This window comes from Humulus lupulus, chromosome 2 (assembly GCF_963169125.1).
Source record: "Humulus lupulus chromosome 2, drHumLupu1.1, whole genome shotgun sequence".
NCBI lineage: Eukaryota > Viridiplantae > Streptophyta > Magnoliopsida > Rosales > Cannabaceae > Humulus > Humulus lupulus.
Genome location: NC_084794.1, coordinates 22,580,082 through 22,594,440, shown reverse-complemented (window position 1 = coordinate 22,594,440; position 14,359 = coordinate 22,580,082). Strand labels below are relative to the sequence as shown.

General features: G+C 37.9%; 2 protein-coding genes across 7 annotated transcripts; one reads left to right on the top strand and one right to left on the bottom strand.

Moving 5' to 3' along the window:
* The first annotated feature begins 2,174 nt into the window (after positions 1 to 2,174).
* LOC133814031 (proton pump-interactor 1-like) lies at positions 2,175 to 4,347 on the top strand. Its single transcript, XM_062247049.1, has 8 exons — positions 2,175 to 2,390; positions 2,501 to 2,725; positions 2,833 to 2,973; positions 3,087 to 3,272; positions 3,472 to 3,666; positions 3,754 to 3,852; positions 3,946 to 4,089; positions 4,282 to 4,347. Exons 1-8 carry the CDS (start codon positions 2,175 to 2,177, stop codon positions 4,345 to 4,347), a joined length of 1,272 nt encoding a protein of 423 aa, XP_062103033.1.
* Positions 4,348 to 4,748: 401 nt separating this feature from the next.
* On the bottom strand, positions 4,749 to 8,244 carry LOC133817476 (dihydroorotase, mitochondrial-like). 6 transcript variants are annotated; one of them, XM_062250008.1, is made up of 9 exons: positions 8,004 to 8,244; positions 7,654 to 7,804; positions 7,138 to 7,277; positions 6,820 to 7,001; positions 6,518 to 6,654; positions 6,219 to 6,384; positions 6,019 to 6,135; positions 5,556 to 5,716; positions 4,749 to 5,276 (listed from the first exon to the last, which is right to left on the bottom strand). In XM_062250008.1, exons 2-9 carry the CDS (start codon positions 7,681 to 7,683, stop codon positions 5,082 to 5,084), a joined length of 1,128 nt encoding a protein of 375 aa, XP_062105992.1. In that variant the 5' UTR covers positions 7,684 to 7,804; positions 8,004 to 8,244; the 3' UTR covers positions 4,749 to 5,081. The 6 variants fall into 6 exon arrangements, with proteins under 6 accessions (XP_062105992.1, XP_062105995.1, XP_062105993.1 ...); XM_062250011.1 differs by having other exon boundaries at positions 7,654 to 7,796; XM_062250009.1 differs by having other exon boundaries at positions 8,007 to 8,244.
* Positions 8,245 to 14,359: the final 6,115 nt, after the last annotated feature.

The window sequence follows — 14,359 nt, the reverse complement described above, 5'->3', positions numbered from 1 at the left end:
TTACACAAATGTAGATTAAATAGGATAAAATTATCCTAAATTTTTTCAATGGATTAAATTATTCTAAACTAGGATGCTTATTTAGGTTGTTGAATTAATTTTTTCAATATCCTTTATAATTTGATAACAAAATTACATCGTAAAAATTATCTAATTCTATCCAATCTAATCTCAATCTCCAATTTTTTTCTGTTATATGTTGCTTTCTATGTATTGAATTTAAATTTATGGTATTTTCATGTTCTACAATCCATAAAGATCTAATCTTGAACAGAATTATTATTGACTAAAATTATGAATCAAGGTTCATCCAATTTGTTCATCCTTTAAAAAAAAAACAAGTTTCCTTTTAATTTTATTGAACAAATATATAGATATAAAGATGCATATGCACCAATCTTAGGATTGAAACTAGGGTTGCACATCGGGTGGATTTTGTGGGTTTTGAGTGTTCGGGTTCGAGTTTGTCAGGTTCGGGTTTGAAAAAATGAATATCGAACCCGTCCGAAAGATTCTCGGATTTGGATCAAGTGTAGTCGGACGAGTTTTGTCGAATTGGGTTGAAATCTGAAATCTTAACAAAAGCATCAATATTCAATGGACAATGGGGAGTTGCAGTGCCGTTGTCGTCGACGATAGTGAAGGGAGGAGATTGCAACACCACCAACGAGAGAGATCAGGAGGAAAGAGATAGCCAAGATCGCCCTATGCCGCCAACTAGAGAGATGGAGAGTAGAAGGCCGAGAGAGTGTGACAGAGAATAAGAGGAGAAGGTCGGATTCAGGAAGGGTGGGTGGTGGTCACCGCTGGAGTGAAAGAGAAAGAGTGAGGCGAGAGGGTGGTGGTGTGGTGTTGAGCCGTCGGCTGGGTAGTGAGAGAGAAGGAGAAGAGAGGGTCAAGGGACACTAGGGTTTTTACTAACATATATTATATATTTATATTATATTTTAACAAAAAAACATATTTCCGGGTTTGAGTTTCAACCGATATCTGAAAAATTCAAAAGATTTATCGAAACCTGATCTGAAATGTATTCGGATCGGGCAGGCTAAATCTAAATTAGGCTTCAGATTTCGAGCAACAAGTTTGGGTCTATCGGGTCGAACGGGTTCTTTGGACAGGGGGTTGGGTGTGTCGAACCTGTGCATGCATAATTCAACCTCACCCATCTCACACATCCGTAATTAAAGAATAAACAAATTATGAAAATAGAAAATAATATTTTTAATAAATTTTAATTAATCATTAATCATACTTTACTTCTTTTTTTATATTACTACATGCATATTAAAATATTATTTTGCATTGAAACACAATGATACTTTTTTCTTTTGCCAAATTTAGTATTTTTACAATTTTGTCTCAAATTTGACATTATATTTTAATCTTGCATTAAAGATGGTATAATATAATAATATCTATTAAGATCGATGATTCTGTATTTGCTTACAAGATCTTTTATGTAACTTGGACATACTATGTTAAGATTGCATGGATATATTGATAAAGTATGAATATCATGAATGTTGAACATGATTAATGGTGATTTATATTAAGGAATTTTGAACTATTAACATTAGGTAAGGGTTATTTCTTTATATTACACAAGTTGTTGGCTATGTATGTGATAGCTTACAATGCATGCATATAATCATTTGACTTATATCATAGAAATAATTTGGAATATTAGTGCGCAATCAATAGGCAATCTCTCTTTACCAGGTAGAGTTCTTGTCCTGCTTAGAAATGAGTTACCAAGTAACAATCTATATAGTTTATGCATACAAATTATTTGTTATTGTTGTTATTTTTTGACACATTTTTTGTTAATTTTTAATTCTAATTTTTCTAAGAAATTGTAACAAAATTAATTAAGCATGTGTGAACTTAGTAATACTACTTAAGTCACCCAAGTCACATCGGAGCATGTTAGTTTGCTAGAGTGCTAATTTAGAATTAAAAACAAATAACATTTATTAAAAAACATGGTATCACCTATACTTAAAAAGTTTTATATGGTTTGATTGCTTTGTCTTATTAGTTTAGTTTCACAGTATTTTGTTATGTAAATCAATATCAGGACATGAAAAGCAAGCACTTGTCAGGCAAAATGGGAATTAATTTGGGAGAAACACCAGAAAGTGAACAAGAAAACAACACTCATTTTACAGAAAATGAATATGAAAAATCAAATGAGGGGTCAGAACAACTTGATTAATAATGCTCTTGGTGAAGCCATTCATGCTCCAAACAAAGTGTATCAGTTCTACTTTGTCAAATTTTGGCCAAATCAAGAGCCAAAATCAGAATTCAAAATCGAAAAGGCTGAAAAGCTAATCCAAGATCTTAACCACCTTGAACTTCAGATTACAAAAACACTAGACATACAAGTGAACACTTTAAATCGTCAATCCTATTTGCTTATAATGTCCGTATAGCTAGTACTTTTGGTCTAATTTTCTTCTCTTCTTCTTCTTCATCTTTTTATTTTTATGTACAGTCAAATCAAATAAGGGAACTGGATCTTGCTAATATACATCTGCAACTTGAGGAAACAGGACCATATTCAATTCATACTGCTTTCGAGGTGAGAGAAGTTGAATTAAAAAGTCTACAAGAAGTCTTAGACAGGCTTTGCTTTGGAAATAAATCATATGAGACAGGAGCTATGGAGTGGGGCTTGTTATCAGTGGAAAAGGGAAAGCATCATGAACTAGACAACCATGTATATATTAGTTTACATCCCCCTTTATCCCTTTATTTCTTATCTAATTCTTTACTTCTTATTTAAATTTACAATTTTGTGTTTGGTCACTATTGAAACCACTCTAGAAATTGCAATATCAAATGATCCACGGTTGTAAGAGCTTGGCTGAAGAAAAGAGACAAATGAGAGATATTAGAGGAAACCAAAGAGGAGGGGAAGATCACCATTTGTGTAAAACTATCTCATTGGGAGAATTTGATTGGAGGGTAAGACCATGTTATGCCTTACATATCTTTAGTACTTGTCTTTTCCTAAGCTTATATTTCATCTTAACTTTTTGCTTCACTATAATCTATATGTCACCTTATTCTTGAACCAGGATAATTGGGAGTATTATGAAAAATTGAAGGCTATGAAGGGAATAACTGATTCTGATCGAGATCGATATCCACGTGAGATTAAAAAACTTAGATTGAAAGTGGACAAATGTGTCTACAATGCTGCTCTGAAAGGAAAGAGTTGGAACTCTTTGGGAATAAAGCGGGCTATAGAAGAGAAAATCAAAGTAAGCACTCCTGCAATTCTCATTGTCACCTCGAAAAAGTTGATAAATGATGGGTTCATACCATTTTAGTATCTTCTTGTTTGCTTCAGTAGCTGGTATTAAAATTAAAGTAAACAAGAGGGTATTAAAATAGTATTATCCCATTAATAATATGAAACTTACCTTAATCAGCACTGCTTTCTGTTAACTTTAATTGTAGATTATAAATTTTGAATTAGATATGTTAAAGAAGAAAAGAAGAGAGATAAGAGCTAAGCTTCAAAGCATTGCAATAAAGAAGAATGCTTTGACAGAAGTCAGAGATTCTTTGAACAAGAAATTGATAGACACAAGTCAGAGAAAGAAGGAAGCATGTCAATCCATCATCAACCTCAGAAAGCAGTATGGTAAAGAGGTATCTTTGGCCAAACTTCTAAAGGCATTTAGCGCTTGTGTATATTTCAGTAACAATCATCAATGTGACAACTTTTTATGACTATAGAATGCCTGCTATTACCAAAACCGTTTTCATTTGAACAAAGCTATGGCCCTTGCTAGTAAGAAAGATGTAGAAGCCCTTCAAAAATTATCTCATACCGAGGTAAACCTTATAAACAATACTTTAACTTGATATTATAGTATTAAACTTTATAATTCAAGAAAAAGAATAGTATTTTTTTTTTTTTGTCATTAGGGTGAAAATTTCATGTCCCACTGGAACAAAAATAAAGCTTTCAGAGATAATTATAGGAAAAGAGTATCGTTGTCGCTCAAAAATCGACAATTGAATTCAGATGGAAGGATGAAATTTTTTGGGCATGAAGAACCCCTTGTTTTGGTGACTAAAAAGTCTACTGAAAGAAAATGTTTTTAAAAGTACAGAAACTGCACATTGGAAGTGTTATAATTCGTCCAAATTTGACCCTAGTGTCACAAAACTTATGACTACTTGTGGTTATAACAAATTCACTAAAAAAATGACTCTGATTTTAGTCGTCTTTGTTTGACATTTCTCTCAATTTTTTTGCAGTTAGGTACCCCGGCAAATATGGAAAGTGGCTCTGCATTGATGAACACCCTTTATTTGATTAAATAGAATTATGACATTCTTTTGTCGATTGTAGATCAAAGAAGATCGTGATCTGTGTTGTTCTTCATTAGCTCTTATTATTGTCTATTTGCTTCACATAAATAAAAAAATAAAAAAACTATGGAGGTAAATGTGACAGTGTAATCAGACTTAACCTAATTATTGATATGTTATAAAAAGTAATGCTATAAATATTATCAATGATAACAATTAACATGTGCGGCTGTATAAAGTATTTTGATATTTTATTAAGTAATTGCTTATTAGTTATAGTTCTCTATGCTTATCCTCCAAGAAATATATAATTATTGGATTATAAATTTATGGGCATAGTTATATTAAGTTGACTTGCTTGGCGTGGGCTGCAAGGGCACCAGGCAGGTAGCTGCTTGCCTATGGATGACAACTTAAAAATCATACACATATATCATTTTACTTATTATATGAATACTCAAATAAACTCGATCCATAAATCTCAAAGATTAGTGGTGGAGTATGGTTACCAATCAAACTAATCATGCCATCACTTCACTAGTATCAACTAGTAAGGTCGCTCGGTTGAAAAAACTCCAAACCCAAATGAGCAAAAGATGGTTCATAACAATCTCAACTTTGCTCATATATTGATGAATGCCTCGTGATCCAAAGGAGTCTTAGAACTGTTGGCCTTTAAAATTCATAGCAAGAAATGATGATGAAAAGGGAAATCATGGCCCTTTTCTCTTAATATGACAGCGGATTCAATTTAAGGATGCTTTCCAATCAAGTGTTTTTCCAGCAAACATTGGGACGATTTCTCCGAACGAGAATGAGTATGAATCCGGAACTTTCCAAGGATTCTTGCCCAATTTTATTTTTGTGGAGTTTCTAGGAAGTCCATAAAAATCTGGTCCATTAAAGCTTGCAAATGCCTCTAGCTTGTCAAGAGCCCCAGCCTGAGATGAGCAATACAGAGATAGCTATGTGATTTGAACATCTTACTATTAACGAAATACTTGTAACTGAATCACCACATAGCGAAAAGATAATTCTGCTGCAGTTGAATGATTTTATTTTACAAACATAAAACAACTTGGGGATATCCATCACAAAATCTGAAGGATAATTATAGCTTAAGAACCATGTAGGAGGCTGAGTTGGAAGTTGGAACCACATTTATATACTTAAAAAGTCCTATGGAAAAGGTTTACGAGTTGATATAGCGAAAGTATTACCTCTTCGAAGACTTTGGCATATGCTGATAGTGCTACAGGGGAGTTGTATATACCAGCACACCCACAAGGGCATTCTTTGTTTCGTCTATCATGAGGGGCACTGTCAGTACCTAGGAAAAATCTTTTACTCCCACTGGTAACAGCGGACACAATTGTCTGTCCTAAATGAGAAACAAAAATGAGCTCAAGCAAGTGCAAGAAATATACTAGATACAAAATGTTAAAAACAAATTCATACTCGCTTAGGTTATTTACTTAGTTTACTTAAAAACGTAAATGAAGGAAGTTTATCCAGAAAAATTAATTACTTGAAAAGTATTCCCAGTAAAAAGAAAATCTTAAAAAATAATATCTGCCAGAGAGAACCTAAAATACTTCACATCACAATATTTATTACCCGTTAAGAAGTTAAGAACAATGTGTCAATTTCTATTCACAGTGAATTAAGTTGAATGGAGCTCACTGTGGATTTCTCTTTTGAGGACGGGAAGACAATAATTATGAGGCTGTAATCCACCTTGGAATATAGCATTTCTATTGAGCAATAGATGCTGTGGTGTGACAGTTGCTGCCACAAATCCTAACAAACAAAAAGTAAACAAAGTTTAGATGTAAAAAGTAAAGGATTAGAAACCTGAAGTACATCTTAGTGATTAAACAAACCTTCTTTGCATGACTCCACAAACCTAACAGCATCTGCAGTGGTTATATGCTCCATCACAACTTTCAGCAGTGGAAGCCTCTGGATTAAGGGTTGCAAAATAGTCTCAATGAAAACCTTTTCACGATCAAATACATCAACATCAGGATTCGTAACCTCCCCATGAACCTGAAATGAAGTAGAGCATGCACTGTAAGTTTGAAGACGAGACAAGTTTTACCAAATGCGCCCAAAACTAAGCCTAGACGGAAAACACCAGATGACATGATCTATTATACGCTCATTTAAACAGTAAGATTACCAACAAAGGCATATTCTGCTCAACCATTTGCTCAAGTACAGGTAGACATTTCCCAAAAAGATCTGTTACCCCATCTTGAGAATTTGTTGTTGCACCTGCAGGGTACAACTTCACACCAAATACAGCTCCACTTTTCCCTGTCAGTAATCATCATTGTTATATGTGATATAAATAAAAACAAGAAGAGTAAGTAAAGGGCTTGAGTATGCTACAAACGATTTGAAATGAAAATTCTAACGCTACTTGAAATGTAATATCTTGAGAAAAATGTATATAAATTGCCTTATATATGTTAGACTTACTTGCAAGCTTGATCTCATTCGGACTAGTCGTATCTGTCAAATAAAGTGTCATGAGAGGAGTGAAGTCACTACCAGCAGGCAGTGCACTTAAGATGGATTCTCGATAAGCCACAGCTGCAGCTGTTGTAGTGACAGGAGGTTTCACATTTGGCATCACTATTGCCCTTCCAAAGTGGTTTGCACTGTAGGTATAATTGACGTAAGATCAAAATAATTGCAATGATGATTTTTTATTTATCACTGTGAGTCTTAATCCAATAGAGAACATAAATAAATGGTTATAGATGCAAGCCAACATGAATTTTTCAATTAAGTCACCTGTGAGGAATAACAGCTTTGAGAAGATCCCCATCACGAAGGTGAAGATGCCAATCATCAGGACGTGCTATAGTGAGCTCCATCCTTATTCCCTTGCACTTCACCTGGTTAGATCTTACAAGCTTTCCAGGAAGAAAGGTCTGTATTAGAACAGGTAGTGCGTTATGAAATCACCGAGTGAAACAAGAAGTAATATCATACGATATCATAAAAGTTTGTTAATCACAAAACAAACAAAATAGAAAACGACTTAGGTATTTGTGAGGAGAAAAACACAATGAATCAACATTCAACTGGAATTTTTTCGTTTACATAATGTAAGGTCATAGCCATAAACAATCAACATGACTGCTAATCTTTATATAAAGCATACATACTGCATTAAAACATCAACAGAGCAAAAAAAATGTTTAGTCTTTTCGAAAAGAGTCAAGTCTATTAAAGCTTCTAAGTTATATCCCAAGCTAAACTTTAGTTTTTGCTCCAACCATGGGGGAAAAAATGCAATGAGCCCACCTTGCAAGGGAGAACCAAAGTCTTTATCATTCCAAAATGTCAAATGACAATGAACAGCCTCTTAGCCACGGAATATCCCAAACTTATATCAGGTAGACAATTATTCAAACACTTTAAGTGCGCCCCTATATGACAGCATCTATCTACACAACTAAAAAACAAGGGTGAAGGTCATCAAAATCATTTAGCCTAAAACGAACAAATTACTAGGAATAAAGAAATCTTCAGCTTGAGCCAACATATATAGGTATATAAGTGCGTGCATGTGTGTATTTTCCTTAACAATTCCAAGTACAGAAAGGGAAAACCGATGCTTTGTAAAATGAACAAATAAAGCGAGTGTTTGTTACAACAATGAGGGCTTCCGGAAATTTTGGCAGTTTCCGACGAGAATGGTGAGCAATGGCAATTCAGGCCGCGTTTCCAACCAGGATGAGAACAGTGCTCACTGCCCAGGGCCAGTGGGCTATCCTATGCTCACGACAAAGATATAGCGTGTTGGACCGCATGCCTGTTGTACTACTTTAATTGTTTTTGTTTGTCGTCCCTAACCAACTTAGAGCACTCACACTACACTTTCTTAGCTATTCTAGACTTCAAACTCTAAAAACTCACAATTTTAAACTTAGATTATTTTTGATTGGGTTGTATCTTGTCAAATCCTTCAATCAAGAAGTTTCTAATCTTTTATAGGATGGCTATACCTCAATCCTCACTTAATTCCGACTCTTAAAACTCAAGATTTCTTCGAAAATACATCGAACGGTGAACTAATTGGAAGAGAGAAAGGAAGCTACTTCAAGCTTAACTAACCTCAAATAAAACCTAGTGCTGTGGGTCCCGAAAATACCCCGGCGACATTATAGCTAAAACTTCATAAATTTCCTCCTGATCTCAATAATTCTCAATTTATCATCAAATAATATTCTCATTACTCAATATCCCAATAAAAGACCCCTTTCGACAAAATCGCTAATTTATAATATAAGATCATCTCATGCCGAATAGCTCGAATATATCTCCATAATAATAGGATCTCATTCATAACTCACAATATGCACCAAAATACATAATTATGCCATCGACGGGCCAAATTACCAAAACACCATAATAATCAAATGTGGACCCACATGCATGCATATAACATCATATTATAATATAATTCACATAAACATACATATTATCAGTTAATGGCATAATTAAATAGCTATGGCCCTCCCGACCTACTAATCCACTCATTAAACCGCATTAGGAATTTCGGGACATTACAATATGTCAAATATCCAAATACAGGGCATTCAGCATGCTTACTTAACAATTGCTAGCATAATTGGAATCATGCATAAATACAGAGACTCAAGCTCTGAACAGTCTCATATTCAATATTCATGGCATGCCCTAATCACATATTTCTTGTGCATCACATGCATTACATTTAAACATCCAACATGCCTCATTAATAACCATATACAAGTGAGCAAGATTGCTAAGCATTCAATATGCTATCAATATTCACATTTAAATATCCAACATGCATCAAGAATAACCATGCATGTCACATATGGGGTGCAATTTTCTTACCTTTGGTCCAAGCACAGGTTACCAATAAACGAGCCACAAGCACGATCCTTATTCCAAGCCTCTAGTGATAACCTAGTCACAACCACAAATGGTGATCCAATGAGTTCAAGTTCTAAAATCAAACCCTGAACCAAAACCTAGCCTCCAAGACATCAAATTCCACTAAAGCGGGTAGTAGGAACGATCCCGAGGCCTAAGGTTTGAGTTCCCCTAACCAAAACATCAATTTGGCCATAACTAGAACCAAGCGCCGTGGCCCTCAGGCCAAACAAAACCTCCACCTGCTTCTTCAAGCCTGGGTCACAGCGCCCAAGAACAAGGCCGCAACCCAACCTCAGACCAGCCATTTTTCCCCATTTTTAACCTTTTAAAACCTTCCAAAAACCTATCCAAGCATCTCCAAACTCAAAAATAAAAGTTCCCAAACATCCCCATGATCCGAAACCAACAAAACCCAAGTCTCAAACCAATCAAAAACTCATCAAAACACAAAGTCCAATTCAAGCTTAAAAGCTTTAAAAAACTTAAAACTTGAATTACCTCCGATTGAGTTGTTCCCAACTAAATCCTCCGGCTAATAAGCTTCTAATCTTCCCTAGGATTGCTATGCCTCGATCCTCGCTTGAATCCGAGTCCTGAAACTCAAGTTTTGCGATCGGGAGACGAAAATGGAACTTAGAGGGAGAGAGAATGTTCTGAACGTTCTTTTATTCCTTTAAAGGTTACTTCAAGCTTAAGTAGCCTCAAACAAATCCTAACGCTCGGGGTCTCGAAAATGTCCCCGGGGGCAATATAGTCAAAACCTCTAGAATTTCCTCTTGATCTTACTAACTCCCAATTTATCATCAAATATTTATCCCCATTACCCAATAACCCGGTAATGCTCTAAATACCCTTTGACTTACTCCAAGTCAAGCATAAATCCCATTGTGACTTTCCCACTAGCTTACCTCCTAGGATCGTCTCGTGCTGAGTAACTGTTGGAACTTATCTATATAAGAGTGAATTATTAAAAAAATAGAAAAGGTGCTTTAATGACTCCCTAGAGGAAGAGTCCCGCATTGTTTTAGAATACTCCTTTGTAAGGGTATATAGATAGTGGACTTGAGCCTTGGGGTTGTGCCCCAAGAGGTACCCACTTTTGTGGAAGAGGGAGGAGTCACACAAAGGCTCACCTGACCACCACACGCGCGCGCGCTGCCGCCGCCGTCCGTTTGTCCGACCGAGCTGAGCTAGTTGGTTGGTGTGGTGTGCACCTTATTATTTTTTGAAAAAAATTATTTATTAAATATTATTTTATTTAATAAAAAACGTGATTAATGTCGGTAAAACAGAAGACATTTTCTCTTCAGCTTTTTTAGGAACCTCTCCCACGTTTTAATAAAACGTTCTTTTTCCCATTAATTAAGATCCACCTTTTCTTTAAAATAGGCCGATTACTTTTCAGAAAAAAGATTACTCAACATTTTTTCGATTAAAAATTCCGAGCAGTAGCATTCATCAGGGTGTGGTAAACGACGGTTCTCTACGGTGCAGTGGAGGTCCGATACAGTATAGACTGGGCTGTTTTATCCTGGGGACGATGAGGCTGATAGTCTGCTAGCACATCTCTGGGTAGTGCTGTGAACGTCTTAAAGAGAGCGACCGAGTCCGCAACTCAACCCAGATTATTATTCGGTAATTTCGTTCCTTTTTTATTTCTGCAACAACTATCTCAACAATTTTAAGACGATTAGTGTCTGCCATGACTACCGATGATAACTCTGGTGTTGTCGACATAAATAAACCATTTCGTTTTGAGGGTAACTGTTGGGGCAACAATTTGTCTTTCTATATCTGGAAGTAATAACCCAACGATGAATGATAACTTGCTTTTACTCCAGTGATGAAATTTGCCTTTGACTCGTCGGGATCACCTGCAAGAAAGACACTCCGATGCTTAAGTCAGTTCAAAAGTTCGATTCCTTTCTCTTCTTAGAATCTCATATTTATAGGATGAAATATACAAAGTAGTTAGTTGGTTCAAGCGAACCCTGAAAAGGGGGGAAAGAGAATAACTGAATTTCCCTCCAAAAATACTAACTTTTAAAATGTCTCGCTCAGGGGTCACAGGCGCAGATTGCCTCTGACCCACAGCTTCTGCCTTCGAAACCTCTCTTTGTCAAAACGCTCTGTTTTGAGTATTTGATAAATGAGGTAAGTGTTTTTGGGCCCAACAGATGCCCCCTGGCCCAAGCTTCGGACAGGCGTGGTGTGTTGATCTATTAGAATCTTGGGCCGACTCTTCAACACCAAAAAGTTCGTCTAGAGCCGTCATTCTCCGTAAACCGAGGTAATCCGTAGGTACATGATTATTTGATTCCCTGACAAGTTACACTTAATGCAAACACGGTTATCGAGTAAAACGTTCGGTTCAAAATTTTACCTTTCATTTAAGTAGTTTTTGTTTCAAAATAATTTTCGTTCAAATTCCCAAACTTTGTTCCAACTTCCAGAGAGAAGCTCCGCAGAAACCCTAGAGATTTCCTTCAGCCCAAACCTTCGACAATCATCTCATTCAGTGTGATAATGTATTCTCATTCATCTCCCGAACCTATGGATCGTGATGGATACAAAAACGCGTTCGAACGCATGCGCAAATCGTTCGACATTCCTGACAATGTCACGGTGAGAATGCTCTCGGAGGCCGAGCTTCGAGAATGCCGATTTAAGGATGTAGTGAAGCCTACTGAGATAGTCATGAGTCTGAGACACATTGAATGGCTCCGCTTCCCTCTCCCGGCTCTGCTCGTCCAGATAATTTCAAACTCCGGGGCTCACATTTCGCAATTCCTCCCAAATGCTATTCAGTCTATAGTCGGGGCTCAGATGATAGGGAGCCTCAGGAATGTCAATATTCAATCGGACGACATTTACGCGTGCTTCACCAAGTCTACGAACAAGGTGACAGAGGGAAAGCCTTGGAAAACTTTCTACCTCTCTCCCAAAAAGGATCGGACAATCTTCACCGATTTCGATAGCTCCCATCGAAATTGGGATAAATACTTCTTCGCTGTTGGAGGAGCGTGGTATCCTGAGTTCCTGCCTCAAGAAATTTTCCCTCTCGCCAGGGTATTTATAAAAGGTGGGTCACATTTTTCATTCTGTTCTTATTGATTTTAATGTGAATTAATCATATCTGGATGATTGTCTGCTAGTTTAACTTTGTGTACTGCTGTTTTGGTTCTTTGTATCATATTTTTCTTGGCCTCAGGTTAGCATGAGTTCTGAGCGACAGAGCAAGCTGATAGAGAAGGGGCTTCTTCATGAATCTAAGGAGAATGTCATTAGTATCAGGGGTGTACTGAACCCCTACTGTATGCAGATTATGACCCGACTTTGTTTCGTGGATCGAGTCGACCCTGGAGCTGTGCGAGTTAGATCGCAGAAGGGTGACATGACCCTAAGCAAGATTACCGCAGCATGCGCGAAGCAGCTGGGAGCTTTCCTGAAGAAATCCCCTCCTACTCCTTCAACTCTGTCGCTGACAAAGGCTGAGTTTGAAAGGGCGTGTTCTGAAGCCTATGCTGCGTGTCACAAGTGTCAAGGGGTCCCAGAGGGCAAAAAGAAGAAGGGCTCTGGTCTGGCTCCTGCTGCAGAGTCTTCCCCTGATAAGTGCGGTTTATCGCGCAGGTCTTCCCGTATCCAAGGGTGATCGTCCACGCCTTCTGATGTTCTGCCAATTCAGCCTCTTCAACAAGTGCCTTTGCCCACATAAGCCTTAGGAAAAAGGAAGGAGCGTGAGGAGTCCTCTGGCGAAGATTCGGATGACGGGAAGTGCATTTCGTCCAAACTTCGGATCTCAAAAGGTTCTATCCCCACTACTCAAGGATCTGCCTATGCAATCCCCAAACTTACCCCAGGAAAATTACCAACGGGTCAGGCCTTCTCGTTGTGCAAGAAGCCACGGGGATTTGCCCCTGTTAGGCATTTACCTGGGGCGTCTCCTACTTCACATGCAGGTGCAGGTGGGTCTTCCTTGGCAACAGGCTCAGAAGGGGTGGTTCATGCAGAGGTCATTTCCTCTTCTCCGTCCAAATTATCAGGAGTAACAATTGGAGATGGAGTGCAGGGTGGCTTACCGTTTGAAGTGAAGTCTCCTACTGTTTGTGTGAAGCCGTCAGAAGCATTGCCCTCTGCTTCTGATTTGTCTGAAGGGTCTGCTATTGGCCATAAGCTTGGTTCAGAGGGGAGACGCCCTTCCTCTGCTTCTCGTAAAAACAAGCTTTTAGAGGATGCCTTCGAAGAGGGTTTTGAGTCTACGGATACCACTCATCTGCCAGTTGAGGCAAGTAAGGCTGTTGAGTCTGAAACTATCCCTGGGTGCCAGGAAACAGGGGCTGTCAAAGTAACAATTGTTGACACTCTTGGTATTGTCGTTTCTTCACTATCGCCTATCGCTTCTGAGTCTCATCCAGGAGATGTCATTGTTGTGTCCCCGAAGTGTACTAACACTTTTTGAATCTCCTAGCACTTTCTTGGAGCAGCTCACGTCTTCTGTCGTGCAGACGCCGGTGTACCTTCCCAGTGATTTAGGTGAAGATGATAGCTTATTTGTACGCCCTTTGAAGACATATTCTTCTGGCGCGGGGGCAGTTGCATTGGTGTCTGATAGCATTATGGTATCGGCGTTAGCAGAAGGTGAGAAGACAGTTGCCCCCGTTGCTTCTGCGGCTGCATCTGCAGGGGGAGAAGCAAGTGACAGAACAGGAGTAATGTCGAAATATGGCCCCTCTGCGTCTAATGAAGTTATGGAGGAAATGCTACGCATAAGCAGACCCCATCTACCTACGGAAGCAATTGGATCTTTGAGTGGTCAAGGTGATGTGTTGCAGCAAGTATCAGACCATATATGGATGGTAAGTTGGTTAAAAAACTAGGCTCTTTTTACATTTCGTGATATGTGTGTAATATTAGTTGTAATGGGCATAATTGATTTGTCACAGAGCTATGTATGCGCTTCGGCTGCAAGGCGAGAATATGCGGCGGCTATGCAAAATGGTTCCAAACTGGTGGAGCAGATGGCAAAATTAGAAGAGGAGCGGTCAGGGAGAAAGATGGCCGAGGCGAATCAGGACGTGCTTGT